Here is a 17,437-nt window from a genome sequence, read left to right as displayed (position 1 = left end):
AGCATTTGCACTAATTGAAGTTGGCTCAGTGCCACTCTAGTAATTGAGTTTTTTCTACAAAATGTTCAGGGCACTATAGAAATTCTTTCTTATGCTTTACAAGACCTTATAAAACTTCCAAGCCAGTGTCATGAAACAGCACAGCTTGTTTTTGTTTCAGTGGCTTAGGCTTGCTACTTTTAAAATTTATTTTTAAAATAGATATGTAAAATATTTCATCTTTATAAACTCCATTAGGGCATTTTCTCTCATGGGTCTTTTGCTGCTTCTGAAGTTCTTTCTCCAATGATGACATTGCTGTTGTAACTCAGCACATTTTAAGGATCCAAATTCTGTTTCAAATTTAAGATTAAATGGATCCATCCACTGCTTTTACTTTACACTATTAACAGAGCTAGGAATTAATACTTCCCTGAATTAAAAGCAAAACATACCCTGAACAGCTAATATCTCCATCGAAGACTGATAAAACTACCTCAAGTACACTTCTCATCCAAAAGAACTGGGTTTCAAATTTCTAGCCATGAGAATTACAGGGTTTGAAGTTCTCCCAGGTGCATTTTGGAGCACTGGTTTGTCTTCCTTTCCTTGCTTTTCCCAACTTAAAAAAATTTTAAAAGGCAGGTACAAGTTTACTGTTATCAGTATTTTTGCTGTCATACAAAGACAAATTGGCTTTTTGGCCAGTATTTCTGACTGAAGCCAGCCTTACAGGTTCCTAAGTCCTTTATTTATCAAACAGAAAGGACTCGGAATCTGTTTGCACAGAGTCAGTAAATAACAAAAAGTGTATTTATGTAAAAAGGTACGATTGTGGAAGAGGTTCTAAGAACTGAATTGCTTTAAAATTTTGGTCTACTGTAATATTTACAGAATATTTACCTTTAAGAATACCAACAGCAAATCCTTAGAGATTCAGAGAAGTTAACCTTTTAAACTAGTATTACTATTTATATGAACAAGAGACTTCTGTTTGAGATACTTTGTATAATTACGGTGCTAAATTCCCAGCTCTCTGATTTCCCCAGAATGTAAGCAATATAGAAAGCAAAGGGCACCAAATGTCTTTTAAAATTTCCGACATCCAGTGAAAGGCATTAAAATAAGCTCTTAGTAGTTTAATGAAGTTTTTAAACATTTTATGTTTATTTTGCAATATAAGGTGTCCTGTTAAAGAACTAACCAGCTTATTTTCTCGGCAGCATTAAAAAAATTGGCAACTTTTGAGAAAGTGATAATTTTATTATATATTTGGGTTTCAGTAAAACAGGAAGTGAAGCATTAGGCCTGGTCTAAATTTGTAATTTGGTAGATTATCATAAGCTAAATAACTGGCCCATACCGTTTTGTAAATACTTCGTCAGAAATTTTAGTCAAATGCATTCGAATAGAAATACTGTCCCCACAACTGAAAATTAACTAAAAGACCATAAAAAAGCTAATTAAAAAAAATATGGAACTGGAGAATACTGCTATGCAGCCCTGCAAATAGTAATATTAGATCTGGTCCACTAGAGAAAGTAAAATTTAATTGGACAAATGCCATAGTTATACCAAAATGAGGGAAGGTTTAAGAACTATGGAAGAGAGAAAAAGAATATGGAATCTGATAAAGAAATGTAACAAAATACACATAGTATCTCTATAATTGCAAACTGAATTAACTACCAAATTAATGGAAATTTGTGCTTAAAAACAGACAGCAGTTCTGAACTAAAATTATATTTACTTTACAGTACTGCAGTTTGATACACAGTTCTGCAACCCTACAAGCGCACCGTCTCTTTTATCTTTATTTTATTGTTAGTAGCTTTCCTATAATCATATAAACATCTGTAGAGAAATGCCCATACCCAGACAATCAATGAGGAAAGCTATGATGCCAAGGCATTCGGAAGCAACAGTGAACAGCAGGTTGGCTATAACTAGGATAACATAAGTCATAACAATGAATGACAAGGTGACCAGGTGAATTTTGCACTGCACCAGCAAAGGAATCATGGCATAGAACAAGGGAGTGAGAATTGACTTTGCTGGCATTGGTGTATTCCAGTGAGCCTCCCAGCACCTTTTGATGATAAAGTTAATGACAAACTTGCAGATTTAAAAAAAAAAACAAACTTTTTTGAGACTGAAAACACCAACACATTATGATTTCCTGCTTTCTGATACTGTTTTCTTTTGCTAGAAACTAGTGGAGCAGTGGAACTAGATTTTTCACTCCTGCTCAAAAATACTACCCAAAATACTGTCAAAACCTTCCCATTTTCCACTGTATCTGAGAAATCAGTTCCTAATAACAGACCTTTAATATCACCCTCTCCAAAACATTGAAAAAACAGTGATAGCAGAATATTGATTTTTCCTACAAGTAGTATCACGTCTGCTCAAAAGTTTGGTATACTTTTAGATGCCTTTAGCCATCCAAATCGATGAGGGATAAGATAAAAAAGAGACAGGTTTGTAATGGTAATGATGTGTTTGAAGGATAGCAGTGGTAATATCAGAGATAGTACATATGCAATTATCACTGGAGGAAGGGGAATGGTAAACTTGTTGAATGGAGTATCCTATCATGGCATCATATTTAAAGCAATACTCATTGTACATAAAAATGTTCGACTGGTATTCTCTGATATTATTTATACATTCTCCCTAAGAAAAAGCAAATTTTGAGAACATTTAAAATAAACTAAGAGGACAATCTTGCATTCACATGGAACTAGGAAAGTCAAAATATGTATCTTTTTTTATTCTAACATCTACCACCTTCTAAAATTTATTTTTTAACTTTGAACAGAGGTTTTAAGGTGTTTTTTTCCTCTGTTTCCCCTTTACAAAATATGCGAGTTTTGCTATGTTGTTACCAACTGAGGGCTGAGACAGCCTCCGAGACTCTGAGAATAAGCAGTACTTGTAAAATCGCTGATGACATTTTTGTACCTGCACAAGAATTTCAAATACACTTCCAAATTCTGCTGCTTTTAATTACTTCACTTCCACCCACTGTCACATACTCGGTATTACAGGCGTTCTGAAGTGCACTTGTAAAAGTGAAGTATCTAAAGGTTCACCACCTGCTTTCTCATGTCCCACTCTCAGCAGTCAGTAAAAATCATTTTTATGCAAACACGTGTGGAAAGCAGGCAGGTAGCATTGCACTGCATGGTTTGAATATACAAGTTCAAGCTTGGTCTCAGAAGCCACAGAATTTCTAATAAAAGGCTACCTAGAATGGTATAAACAAAACTTCTGTTCTGTGTTTAGGGACATTTCTTAAATAAGACATTTCAGAGATCTAAAGAATTTCTGGAAACAGAAAGTAGTGAACAAAAATAATCACAAGCTAAAAATCTTGGTTTTCTCTCACGTGCAAACCATATTTAACCCACCAACCACATTTTGCTATCTTTTACCTAAATTGACACTAACAGCAAATCTTTCAGTTCGAAAGAGAAAAATTTGACTCAGCAGGACCCTGTCTACAGGAAATCCTTTGACACATGAGTATGTTTAAGCATAGGAGGTGTCACACTAGATGAAATCATGGCCCTTGAAGTGAGGAGCAAATCACTCAAGAGAAGAGGGAAATCTGAAATGGCTGAAGTCAGTTTTACAGCTTACAAACTACACTGAATTGTGACCAAACAAGAGGTTACCAATCAGAAGTTTATGAAATAATATTTCCTTTTAAAAATCATTAGAAAAACAATTCTGCTCAGATGAAAGCATTTTCTTACAATACAAGCAGCTCAATTCTATACAGATTTTGATTACATTTGATTTATGGTGCAATTAATAGCCTGATCCAGTTGTAAATCAGAGTGTAAAAATGTCTCTCTTTCAAGTGGCTTTTTTGCTCTAACTTCTGCAGACTTTAACAATATCACTGACCACAGAAAAATGAATAATATATTTGTCATGTTGATGTATATGATGTCCTCTTGTCCTGCCTTGCTCTGGTTCAAGTCATATAAACCAAAGTAGTTGAAAAACTGAAAACTGGGGTTTATAGATTTTGCTTACAACCTGTTGAGGTTAATAGGCTATTGTTGTCATAACCGTGTTACTGAGGATACAGTGATGTACACTGAATATACACGATGAAATTTTAAAAAATTATATTTGAAATTATTAAATTGCAATCAAATAGCATAAGCTAGCTAGTTTCCCACAGAATAAGCAAAGAACAGCCAAGTTCTAAAAACTCTTTGAATTAGTAAGCATCTACAAAGCACTTCCAAATATAAAACTCAGTGTTATCATTCTAAGTATATTAAAATTATATTAATATATATAATTGATGTAAGTATTAATAGTGCCCAAAATGTAAGTCTCTCAAAATCAGTAAGGTTTGTAAAACTAGGGAAATGATATTGCAACGGCATGCATGTCGAATTGTTTACTTTTCTTTATCCACAGATCATGAAGGAAGTTCGGAGAGCATTGTGCAATGCATCAGCTGATGACAGTAAACTCTTACTTCTCAGCGCAGTGGGAAGTGTATTCTGTAGTGGCCTAGATTACTCATATTTAATTGGCAGGTTATCCAATGACAGAAGAAAGGAAAGCACTAGGATTGCAGAAGCTATAAGGTGACCCAAGCTTACCTATGATCTCTAAATTATGAAATGCAGTGTGTGATTATAAAGATATTTATCAGGTCCAAAAATGTTGTATATTTAAGTGTTGATTGCATTCTAATTATAGTCTTACAAATTTGTTTAATAAAAGAACCTTGGACCTTTCCTTATTAGAAAAGAAAGCACATTTATTCCAGTGCTAATACCCATAGGGATTTATTTTATTCCACTTCTCTGTATTTAGTATTTCAAATCATTCCTCCAAATTCAAATACAACTTTGTTGTTGTTTTTCCAAATTAGCTATTGCTTCATGTTCTAAAGTGGTTCCTGAAAGGCAGATATTTCACTTGTTTTAATGTTCATCATTTTAATGAATTTCAGTACAAATGGGAATCCATGGCTTACTCATATTCTGTTGAAACAGCAGTCTGCCACTGTATTTCAGAACCTTATTAGAAGGGTCTCCACTCTTTTTCTTAAACTTAAATTACTTAATATATATGTAAATGTAGTTTTACTTTCATAACTAAAATGTGACTTTCCTTATATATATCACATTACCTTAATAGAAATCCAGGGTTTATGACATGCAGTCTACAAATCAATCTGCACAATACATCACCAAATATTTCCATTATCCACAAGGTAAACTTTGTACGTATTTGGCCAATCTTCCAGTATAAATCAACATTACTCCACTAAAGCCAATGGTATTTCACCAGTCTGTACCAGGAGAGAGTTTGGTCCCCCTTTTTTCCCCCCACTTCCTACAAATAAGTATTATTCTTCTGAGAACTTTAAAACTTTATGCAACAATTTTTTTGAAGGAATAGTAAAGAATTTGTTTTACAATAGATCTATATTTTGGATATATTAGTATAACATAAGATCAGGTTTTGTTACTATACAACATGTATTAACCACTGATTATCTTGGTTACAACTACTGCAGATCAGTTTGGATTCTCAGTTTAATACTTTTGAAATTCTCAAAGTAGTAATTATTTTGAAAGAATTTAAAATGCATAATAAATTATGACCATTTTTAAGACCCTAGCTATGCTTCAATATCATGTAGTGATATTTAAAAAGAGAAAAACCCTTTGAAGGACACATCCCAATTTTATTTTTTTTTTACTGTGAGGGATTTTTAATAATGTGGAACCAAAAAAAAACATGAGGGAAGAATATCACTATTCTTGTTTGAAAACACAGGCACACTCACACTCCATTAGAAGATACAAATTTAATATTATTCATGTAAATATAGTGTAGATAGGTATTATTATATATGTATACATTTATCTACACACATTTAATATACAGGTATATTTACCAATTCAACATTTAAATGAGTGTAAGCCAAACTATGATACTCAGTTTTTCCATCCTTGGACTCACAGACCACTCTTGAAATACTGGTACAATGTACTGCTCCTTGTCAAGAATGTCGGCTTCAGGCCCACTGGAAATAGATTTTTATTGTACTTCTGGAAACAATACACTACGTTTTCCATTTAGCACTCTCTGTGCTTTCTGTGAACAAAGGACTCAACTCATGGAAAATACACTGTAATAAGGGTAGAAAAAAATGTACACTTCGCTTTTTCAGTGGTTAGGATGTCCTAAAACACATTAACAGATCTCTGCGTCCTCTGCTGCTTTACATCAAGTTAGACTTGTATCAAAATGAAATTAACATCTTGATTACCATGTGTTTCCACTTTCTAAAGTATGGATCTCAGATACTGATCACAAGTTAAAACTGCAGTTTAAATACCCATCAAGTCTCATCTCACATGAATGATTTATTCATTTGGTCCCTGTCCTCATGTACTGCCTTTGGGGCTTGCAGCTCACAGATGTGTGGCACTGTAGCATCTCTCCAGGTACTGAACATAGATCCATCAGCCTGAGCTGCCATCATCCAGACATGTGTCTGGCATTGCGCTCCTGGAGCAGGGAAAAGGCAGGCAGGCTGCACTGCAACTGTGCATATGTGGCCTACAGCTTCTGTAGACCAAATGCAGGCATTTGCTGCCCTCACAAGCTCCCAATATTTTAGCCTTCCACTCCATCCTATAGGTGGCATGTTCCATACCCATCCATTGTACCATCCTCTGTGCTCCCCGTCCTTCCCTCATGACAGAGGCTCATTGTGTCTTCTCAATGTTCCGTTCCACCCTCTCCCAATCTCCAGGTCCTCCCTTCCTTGCTCACTCATATGAAGATTTCACATTTCCTTCAACCTTTCCCCTCCATTAATGTGTTCTGCTTTCTTCTTCCTCCCCATCATCTAACCATTTCCTCTCCACATCCCTAATTGCTTTTCCACATTCACTTCCAGTCCCATTTATCACCACATACTTCCTGCTTTTCTCCACAACACTATTTTCTTCTGCCTCGACATGGTCCTCTGATCTGCTGCCACCATTTATCCATAGTTTGTTCTTTTTACCTATCATTTGTCATATCCCTGTTCCCATCTGTAGTCCCACTTGGAAGGCTTACTTGCTTAACTACTAAGGTTCTCAAAATTTTGGAATTAATCAGGTGCAGGTGCTGTGATCCACAGTCCTTACTGAACCATAAACGACCAAAGAAATAATGAGATAGGGGAACAGCATTGCTTCTGCAAACAAAAATGAACCGCAACTCTCCTTAACCCTGCTATCCTCTAGAAAGAAATGGTCTTGAACAGACAAATATGATGTTCCTTATTTCACTCTCTTTGTCTTGCCTCTGATCTCCTGTTCTATTACTCACTGTGTGAACAGAGCTGCATCAATTCCCACGAGTCTCTATTTTCCCATGATCAAAAATCAACTCCGTAGTAGATAGCCTGAAAAACCAGAACTCATTCACTGAACATTTAATGCTGGGTCACCTCAGACTCTCTGTTTTCAGTTAAAATACAGCCAATGCCCTTGCACTTCAGTCCAATAAAATACTTATCTTCAGTACGTTTTCCATTTTTTGCCAAATCGGCACTCTAACCTGCAAGGCACTCCTCCTGTTCCCACATACAGAAGTCTAGGTCTTTTTGACCTCAGTGAGAGAGCTGCAGCTCATCAAAGGGCACATTTGACAAAATGTTCTTTCCTAAAATCTGTCAGCAAAGATGCACTCTGGATCTAATAAATACCCAATGCAGGAACAGAATCTCCTGTTTTGTTTTGAATTTGATTTATACATGTCTCTTTTCTAAAGTAATTGAGCATCTCGTTTGCCTCCATATACCTGCTGTGCACTGAGCTGCTGGAGCTCATAATTTGCCCACAATTACACTCATGCTTTTTCCTAATTGGTATATAGACTGTTCCATTCAACAGATGTCTTTCCACAGTTGCTGGTAGGTAACTTATTTAAAATATCTCCTCATTGCACAGAATTTAACATGTTCTAGTTCATTCATCCAGATGAATCTGATCACATTTACTTCCCCATTATTCCCATCGCTTCACATTTACTGTTGTAGGCAGGCAAGGGCATCTACCTTGTTATGTCTTTGCCAAAGACATTTGCAATGAAAAGCCAACACATCACTTGCCTAATTCTTTCCCTGTTCAAACATTTCTCTCTCTCTCTGACTCCCCTTTGTGGGTCTTATTCTTTCTGCTGGTGTTCCATAAATTTTTACTATGTCCCAATTCATTGATGGGACTTGCAATAACCTGTGACAACCTTTTGATCTTAAGAGAACTTTTTGAAAAAAATAAATATTCAGCTATCCACCTATGAGTTTCCAGTCTTTCACGCTATAATATGTTCATCAAGTTAGCCAAACCAGATCGTCAGAATCCATACTAACCATTGTGGAACAAACAGAGAAGCACTATGTGTACAAACTCATGAGTTACTGGTCCAGAAGTAAAACTAAACCTAACCAAACCAGTCTGCAAAAAGTACAAAAGTCAATGCATTCCAATTAATTAATTCATATACAAAACTATTTAATATGCCAGGTACTCAGAAAGATTAAATAACTAAATATGAGCAAAATTTTCCATGTGCAAACTAGAAAGTATCTTGCAATTCTGACCTCATAAAACTGGGCCATGGCATTTATTGTGTTCATCTGTGGTTCTAATTTGTTTTCAGATTAAGTACTTTAAGCTTGGGTATTTATCTAAGTGTTACTGCTGTATTCAAGATTTTTCTTTTATTTTTTATTTTAGGGATTTTGTAAAAGCTTTTATTCAATTTAAGAAGCCAATTGTGGTTGCTATCAACGGTCCTGCTCTTGGGTTAGGAGCTTCTATTTTACCACTGTGTGATATCGTTTGGGCAAGTGAGAAGGCATGGTTTCAGACACCATATGCAACAATCCGACTCACTCCAGCTGGCTGCTCATCATACACATTCCCGCAAATTCTGGGTGTTGCACTGGTAAGGTTTTCCACCTCAAATTGCTGAAGAACCTTTCTTAAATTCATGCTCTTCTTTCTCTCTTTAAAAAGTAAGGCAGAAAACAACTGTTTCTCTTAATTGTCATGAACGGAAATGAAATCTGTGGAAAGTTCATCTAATCCTGACCAATTTCTTATCACAAAATGACCTCAGAATTCAATGTACTACACATGCTGTACACAAGAAAGACTGAACACAGGTTGAAAAAGCAAAGATTGTCAAGACCATGGTAGAAAAGGGAAGAAATGCATTAGCAGAATAATGTTGCAGAGTATTTGTCCGTGCTGTGTTAGGATTGTGCAGTAACAGAGCAAGATACTGCTCTCTGCTCTCTAAAGACAATCCATAATAATTCTAGTAAGGTTGCTTAGTTTTTACCAGTATAACAAAGCAGAATTTGCCCTACAAAGTATTTCATACTAGGTTCCACGACTCTTTGCACAGTATCACTGACAGTTACTCTTGTAAAATCAGCAATATAGATTCATCATGCATGCCAGCACATTTCTCCTAACTGAAACCCATGCTGGCTCTGGCCACCTGCACAATCCTTAAATAGTTACCGAAACTCCTTTTAAAGTATTTTGCAGTATGGAAAGATACAGGAGACCATTTGTAAATTTAATCTTAAAAATAACAGGCAAGTATGGAAAAGATTTTAAGGTAATTATAACCCAAGATCACAAGTGATCTTTTGGTTTCACAGGCAAATGAAATGTTGTTCTGTGGGAGAAAGCTGACAGCACAGGAAGCCTGCAGCAGAGGACTAGTGTCACAAGTATTTTGGCCAACAACATTTAGCCAAGAAGTGATGCTACGAGTGAAAGAAATGGCATCCTGCAGTGCAGTGGTAAGAAAACAAACTCCTTTGTGTTTAAATTACATTTCACAGAGGCAAGGTCTGCTCCCAAGGCTCATCACATGGTGGGTCCTCAGTTTCCACGACCATACCTGTGAAAGAAGGCTAACAACGGAAAATCTGGAGAGGGTTCAGTCAGCTCATGGAGTTTCTCATTTTTCAGGGGCAGGGAGGGTTATTTCCTTTCCCCATCTTCACATTTATTCAATATGAGTGGAACCTCCTTGCCCCAGATTTTGAAAGGTGATTTTAGCATAGGTTTCCTTCATGAAGGTGGAAGAGTCTGCAACTATACAACTGTAGGGGAAATCTCTGTAGGGCCAGTAAGAAAATATATTTGCCTTTCACGTTGTCCTGGCCTACTATGTTTCAGCTGAGTCTGCCTTCTTTTCTGCACCTGCACAGTTCCTGATTCTGCAAAATGTTCTACACAGTGCACCAGAAGGGTAAGATAGTGCCAGCTAACCTCTGCTGTGAAGGAGAAGTGAGATCCAGACACAGAGGGATTTGAACACAGTCTGGTCACAGTGTATTATAACTTTCCTTTTGTGTACATAAAAGTTGGAAGAAAACCCTTTCCTATTTTTACTTCCTAAGGTTTTTTCCCTTCAGGCAGATATACTCCCATTCTGGGCACATCGTTATTTTAAAAAATGCAGTGAAGAAAGTGATACTGGCTGCAATAAAACTGCACTAACTGAAGTGCAAATTGTTGCAGTTTCTTGCTATACTTCCTATGCCTGAAACTGTCTTAGCATCCCTCAGTTTCATTTAAAAGATCTGTTGTAAAAGAGAAGGTAGAGACACAGGAGATTTTTAATTAAATGAAGTGTAGATTAGATCTTACAAAAGACATTCAGAATGAAACTGTCTGGAAATGTAGCATAAGCTTATTTGATCATGCTGATATAACGTGTGTTATATGACTTGGGAAAACCTCTGGGCCTTATTGTGAATTCTTCCTTCCTTCACTGTTATTGGCTGTCAATGAAATTTTCTCTTGAGACCTGTTAGAAAGATTGGTGCTGACTTGTGGACAAAGATGAGTTAAGACTGTCAAAGACTAGATTTACTCTCTGAGATACTAAATGCAAATCAGGCTGAAGTCACAAAACCAATGAATATGATGAGCTCATCCAAGTTCACTGTGGGTACTTGTTCACAAACAGACCAAAAAAAAAAAAACACAGGCCCCGCTATTTGCAATTAACACCATTTACTTGAGTTAAAGAGAAATACTTCTTTGGAATAGCAATATTGTAACTGAAAACAGATAGGAACTGGGCTTAACATGTAGGTGTTGACAAAGCTGAGTGGAGAGTATGCGTCTCCCTTACCATAGACACTGTATTAGCTTACGTTAAATCTTCTGCTCTCAAAAAAAAAGTAATGTATGCATTATTAATAGTTTTGTTTGACTAGTTGGGTTCCTTGTGAGATACATACTGGTGTTATATATTTCAAAAAGGATGCAATCTCAATGCGTTTAAAAATGGGTCTGGGGAAAATGACCTGAACTATGGGAGCAACGATGGACCTGCTGTTCATGCCTTTAAGAACTTGCAGCAATTACTAAGGGCTTCAGATTGGGCTTTCTGTTGCAAAAACCTTAGGTGATTTGTTATGACTATTTTTATATGCTAAGCAAATGCAACTCCAGAACACAGTCAAAGGGTGCCTGTTTTGCTTAACACACTTCTTTTATAAAATATTTCACTTTTATAAAAATGCAAGTAAATAAACTTTAAAAAGGTATTTGCAGTAAAGGCCCTTTCCTATTAATTTCTATTTTGATAAGGAAATGATGCATGAGGGAATATTGTTAAAGATGATGGACACCCACGTTTGGGTTTCCAACCTCTACAACCTTAAAGACTACCTTCCAGAAAACGGGTAGCCAATATATCATGCTTCAGACATTTTCATTTCAAAGGATCACATTTTTTAACAGGAGGGAGTTCAGCTCCTTCTAGTGCTTCATGGCAGACCTTCAATAAACTAAGGTACTTCAGAATCCTTCATTCCTTTTAAAAATGTTGGCACTAATGCATAAACCTCAGAAGTCCTTAATTCTTGAAGATGCTGACTATCAGCAAGTGGAGTTACGGCTGTAAATCAAATCTAATTTCTGTGCCCAAAGGAGTTATTTAGATTGTAAAACAGAGTCAGTAGTGTAAAAATGCTGTTCACGCCATTATCCATAATAATTTCTTCAGATTCAAAATGAAATACTGAGTGATATTTTGGCTTTAGGTATTGGAAGAGTCAAAATGTCTCGTGCGGAGCTTCCTGAAATCCGGACTTGAAGATGTGAATGAGAAAGAGTGTCAGATGTTAAAACAGCTGTGGAGTTCTTCCAAAGGACTGGATTCATTATTCAGCTACTTGCAAGACAAAATTTATGAAGTCTGATGTCTTGGCCTAACTTAAAGAGAAAATGCTCCACTTGCAGAGTCAAACATTACCTGTGTTTGAAAAGCAGAGGCAATGCATCAATGAGGAATTTGTGACAGTGTATCCTAATACATATGGTTGTGTCGATTTCCTTGTGAGCTACACAGCTGCTTGTAGCTGGTTTGATTTTGTGTAACCGAGATGTAGGCAGGCTTGTTCAGTGCACATAATCTCTACAGAGGGCTGCATCTTTCACATTGCTCATCCAGATAAAAGTATACATTCCATGTGCTGAGAAGCACCACTGAGGCCCAATAAGGCACACCATCTGTAATGATTTATTTTGTCTGTCCTTCTTAACTTATTCTTGCTGTTGCAACACATCTGGGCTAACACAGAGGGCTCAATCTAAAAACTGGGTCAGCACAATATTTTGTAGACCCAAACACCATACTTTAGAAATATTTTAATTATTTTTTTCTAACAGTGTAATGGAAAAATCTGATAATTTATATGTATAATATGTAAAGTTAGTTTTACAAAAACTACTAGGATTTTTTGTTGAATTTATTTAACTTATTTATTTTGTGTTCATATTCAGCTGTTTATTGATCACAGATCTTATTTTCATACTTCCCTTGACTGAATTAATGGCATCACATAAGAATGCAAACACATTTTTAGCAGCAAATTGTGTAGAAAAATAAAGAATATATAGAAAACACACAGAACGCTGTGGGCAGTAAAAGAAACAGCCACGTGCATGCTCCTCTATGTGTAAAATTGTATTAAAAAAATGTATGAAATAGATTCATTTGCCAGGGTTAAGGGGAGAAAAGTGGATTCTGAAACAGTGAGCCCCCCTTAAGTCTCTCTTCACTTTCTGCCTTCTTGAGGAGCACTGAAGGGCTTGCCAACAAGATGCTTTGTTTAAGTTTACTATATTCCTGTTAGCCAGATATCAGTAACAGGGTGAGTGATGCCGTTATGTGGCATCACACTGTTTTTCAGGTTTAAACATCCCGTTTTGGTCTGAAGTCTAAAAGCAAATCCTTATGAGCCTTAGTCTAGTTGCCTGATTCCTCAGGTGTGAGATAATTTCTGCTCTGGAGGCCTTTGGGTGTGGGCCAACAGTTTATACAAGGTGCTAGGTATTGAATTAAGTGGAGGGAGAGGTTTTGTTTTGCTTCTCCCAGCTCTCCACATCTGGCCACCCCACCATCTGTTACAAGAACTTATGGCTGTCCATAAAAGCAGTCCACAATGAACAACAAAAATCCAATCTGCTATTTTAGAATGTGATCCTAGTACTTTTCAGTGACACTGACTGACTTCTGAACACTGGATCTCTCTCAGTTCTTTCTTGCTAGTAAGGCAATTAATATGGGAATAACACAAGCATGCTCTGTGACTTCACCTGCCATTTTAGTATGCCCAAATGAAAACCTCTTGAAGCAGAAGCTTTGCACATTTGTTTGCTTTGTAATTTGTGCACTTGCTCTCCATCCTTGAGCTCAGTGACTTGTTTATGGTTTAAACCTCTGCAAATGAGGCTGCTAGGTTTTCTCCCTCCCCGTATTTCCATAAGAGTTTCAACAAAGCCTTTGTAAAGTTAACGAACAGGTGATGATAGTAAACAGTAGCCTTCAACACATTAATATAACTTCTTTTTTTCCCCACAAATAATTAGAAGTGCTGTTACTATGGCCTAATAGTACCACTGAATTTTAAGGAAATCATTACCCTAAAGGCAGAAGTTCTCATGGAAATTCTTCATTAGAAAGAGAAAAATCTGGCTTCTAATTAGCCTCTTTTAAATGTTTTCAAAAAAACTTGCCAAACTTATTTTTAAATGTCTGAAACAGAACTCTCTCAATAACTATTTGAAGTGATAGATGCACCACTTGTTTTATACTAATGCTTATTTCCACAACCTGCCAGCAATGCCACAGAGTGCATGTGCAAAGACTTGGTTGGATCAAGGCCACCGGACCCCCTACTATGCCAGTGTGCGCATGTGAGTCACCTGTACAGCAGTCCCATTAAAATGAGAGGGATTACTCAAGTGAAAACCACTCGCATACGTGTTTGCACAATCAGGCCTCCAGCATATGACTTCAGAAAAAAAAAAGAAAGAAAAAAAAAAAAGCAATGGAAAGTACCATGATTCCTCAATTTCCTTTATTTCCTTTATTCCCGTCCAGAGAGCCATAACTCCTAGTCATGTGTTAATAAGATATTAGGAAGTTTATTTCAATACTATGCTTGGGTTTTGTAGATAAATATAGAAAAATTGCTCAGCAATGTGAAGGTATGCTTTCCATATGAGATTTTCAAACAGAGAAGAATCATAAGTTGTTAGACCTTTAAACTGCATCATTTCATCTGAATTTTCAGATATCTGTATCTTAGCATTTTTTATGACAAAGGAATGGTTGAAATACATTTTCTATAATTATTTTTCCATTAAAGCAAGCGCTAACCATAGTTAACATTTTTAATTATTCATAGCTATACAGTTACAATCTAGTTTTCAATGGAACCTATTTTCCCTTCAAAAAAGAGTAATAACAACGTCAAAAGCTTCTTTTCCAGTATTTGGATCAGATCAGAATCAATTTTCTCTTGTGTTTCTGTCCTTACGAGGTATTCAGATATCTAGATGTACTGTACATATTAGTCTGGGTACCTTTACTAATATTCACAGTATTTAAGATTATAAATGCAATTTGTTGTTAAGTATGTTATTTTATTCTTGTGTAAATTGTTTTGTACAATCTTTAAAAACCTACAGTTTTGCATTTGTAGATATTAAAGGTAAGCAATTTATTTTGTGTTGTCCTGCATGTATATTTTTGCTGTAGATAAGTGTTGCTTAGTTTACTATTTCAGTACATTTCTGTTTAAATGAATAAGCTTACAAACTTTAATACAGTATATATTTTCAGAATATAAACTTTTATATTTCTGTGGTAGGTTAGGGTATGCGTTTTAGGCAATCTTTTTCACTACTATTAACTGTTCTTTTAACCTATAATATAATGGTTTTGTGCCAATAGTTTTTCATTAGAATAAAATGCTCTTTTAATGTTAGGGATAAACAGACAATTTTGGTTGGGGTTTGTTTTATTTTGCTTTTTTTATTATTATTATTATTTTGCCAGCCTTTACAGTTTTAAATGTAATTTATAAATGTATTGCATTTGTGAATAAGCCTTACCATTAGGTACAAGAAATCTTTAAAGCTACATAATTGCTTATGTAGCACTAAGGACTTCCCCAAATAATTGCTGTAAGAAAGTTAGCAAATCAGAGTACAGGGCCTTAAGTTTTTCTTGTGAAAAGGATAATACGGGTTGTTTCTTCTGAACAACATAGGTAGACTTGTCAGCATGGGCTTTGTTATATATAAACTGTGCATTTGTACTCCCAACCACAGTAGTTTAATCTCAGGCTTTGTGTGGCTGGGTCTATAAAAGTCAAATCTGGCTAAAGCCAGTGCTCTTTAGGAGACACTAAAGAAGTTTACATAAGAGACTTATAGACAATCTTAATCATAGTACATTTGGGTACTCGGTATCCTAGATGTGTTATCTGTGTCTGCCCAATTAACCGTATGTTTTAAGCCATATTAAATCTCTTTACTGCTACTTTAAATACTACACTGAAAGTCATTCACTAGCTTGCTTACTCACAGACAGGATTTGAATTTTTAGTGAATAAAAATATTATGCCTTCCATAAAAACAAAGGACCAAAGAACTGCATTATTCTAACAAAGCATTAGTTCCTTCGCCAGTGAACTAGTTTGACATTTGTGCTGAAGATCAGATAGTCTCTTTCTGCTACAAACACTGCATTCTCATCCATGTCAAGTGTAAGGGGAAAAGATGTATCCACTGACCTATTGGGAAAGGAGTGACGTTCAGCTAGGATGGCATGTCTATTGGTAAGGCTTATTACCAAACCTCTGAGATGAAGCAAAGAACCAAAAATTCACAAATTATGTCAATGTAAATTTATTTTCAGAACTTGCACAAATAATTAATTGTAGAACTTTGCAAATTAGGCCCTTAAGTTATTTTGTCAGAACGCCATGGAACAGACTAAAACAGTTTCTAATATTTGTAATGAGTACATATTATAATATTATAAGGGTACAGGCACCCCTATATCACAGTGTTGTAAATATTTTCTGAAACTGGTACAGTACTGAGGGACTTGTATCTTCTGATATATCAAATATTGACTGTCTAGATCAAATTGTACACAATTTATTTGTTGATGGTCCTGTAACTAGTGTATGGACACATTTCTGGGTGCCTTAGAAGTTGTATTTTTCATGTGTGTTAATATGCAGTATTTATACATTGTGAGAAGCTGCTTTGAATAAAAACATTGAAACTTCATTTCAATGCAGTGATTTTCAGTTTTACATAGGCAGAATGAAAGTGATGATAAGTAGTAGCCATAGAGTATTATATATGATAAAGCTGTTCATGGACTCCTGCCCTTTAAAAGAAAGCAGGCATGCAGCAGGCTTTTTAAGAAGAGAAATTAAACTTAAAACTTTTTTTTTTTCCAAATGGCAAAAAACAGGGCACTAAAGACACTGCAATAAGAACTCTCTGAAATCATTCATCATGATCCATTTCATTTATCATTTCATGATCAAATCCAAGAAAACTGCTGAGAACTGTCTTATAAATACACTTCTAGGACACCTTCTCCACCATTATCACTTCCACTATTTGGTATGTGCACGTCACCTAAAGCATATCTGCCCAGAACCAACTACTGCATACTGTATTTGAGCTCCATATGAGGGAATTTGATTTTGAAGTGGTATTTGCCAGGGAGGCCAAGATTCAGCCCAGAACCCCTTTGGTGCAGCGTGAAGCTGGATCACCCTGTGGTCTTCCTACATGGTTATAGACGGCAATCCTTCCGTGAGGTCTCTTGTATACAAGGTGATCGTTTGGCTGTAGCATCCATGAATGCTGTTTCCAATCACATATCTCCCATGATTAGAAGAGTAACTGTAAATTACCTCTGCCTGGGGCAGAAAAGGAAGGCTATTTTTACAGCCAGGGTTACCCAAACCACCTATACAACAAGGTCTGAAAAAAAGACCTAGACTTGATTCAAAGGACAGCAATTATGTTCTAGCAATTATGTTGGTTAGCTTTAA

The 17,437-nt window shown here is 36.0% G+C and overlaps 1 protein-coding gene across 2 annotated transcripts in view; it reads left to right on the top strand.

Moving 5' to 3' along the window:
• CDYL2 (chromodomain Y like 2) overlaps window positions 1–14,401 on the top strand; it is a 59,294-nt gene extending 44,893 nt beyond the window's left edge. For both annotated transcript variants that reach the window (XM_075039968.1, XM_075039969.1), the window contains 4 exons: window positions 4,423–4,595; window positions 8,763–8,973; window positions 9,701–9,844; window positions 12,107–14,401. In XM_075039968.1, the coding sequence (XP_074896069.1) occupies window positions 4,423–4,595; window positions 8,763–8,973; window positions 9,701–9,844; window positions 12,107–12,265 (687 nt within the window). In that variant the 3' untranslated portion in view covers window positions 12,266–14,401. The remainder of the gene's footprint in view (window positions 1–4,422; window positions 4,596–8,762; window positions 8,974–9,700; window positions 9,845–12,106) is intronic.
• The last annotated feature ends 3,036 nt before the right edge of the window (window positions 14,402–17,437 follow it).

Source organism: Buteo buteo, chromosome 11 (assembly GCF_964188355.1).
Source record: "Buteo buteo chromosome 11, bButBut1.hap1.1, whole genome shotgun sequence".
In the NCBI taxonomy this organism is placed as follows: domain Eukaryota; kingdom Metazoa; phylum Chordata; class Aves; order Accipitriformes; family Accipitridae; genus Buteo; species Buteo buteo.
The sequence above is the reverse complement of the archived record's forward strand: the minus strand, read 5'-3'. Positions and strand labels throughout refer to the sequence as shown.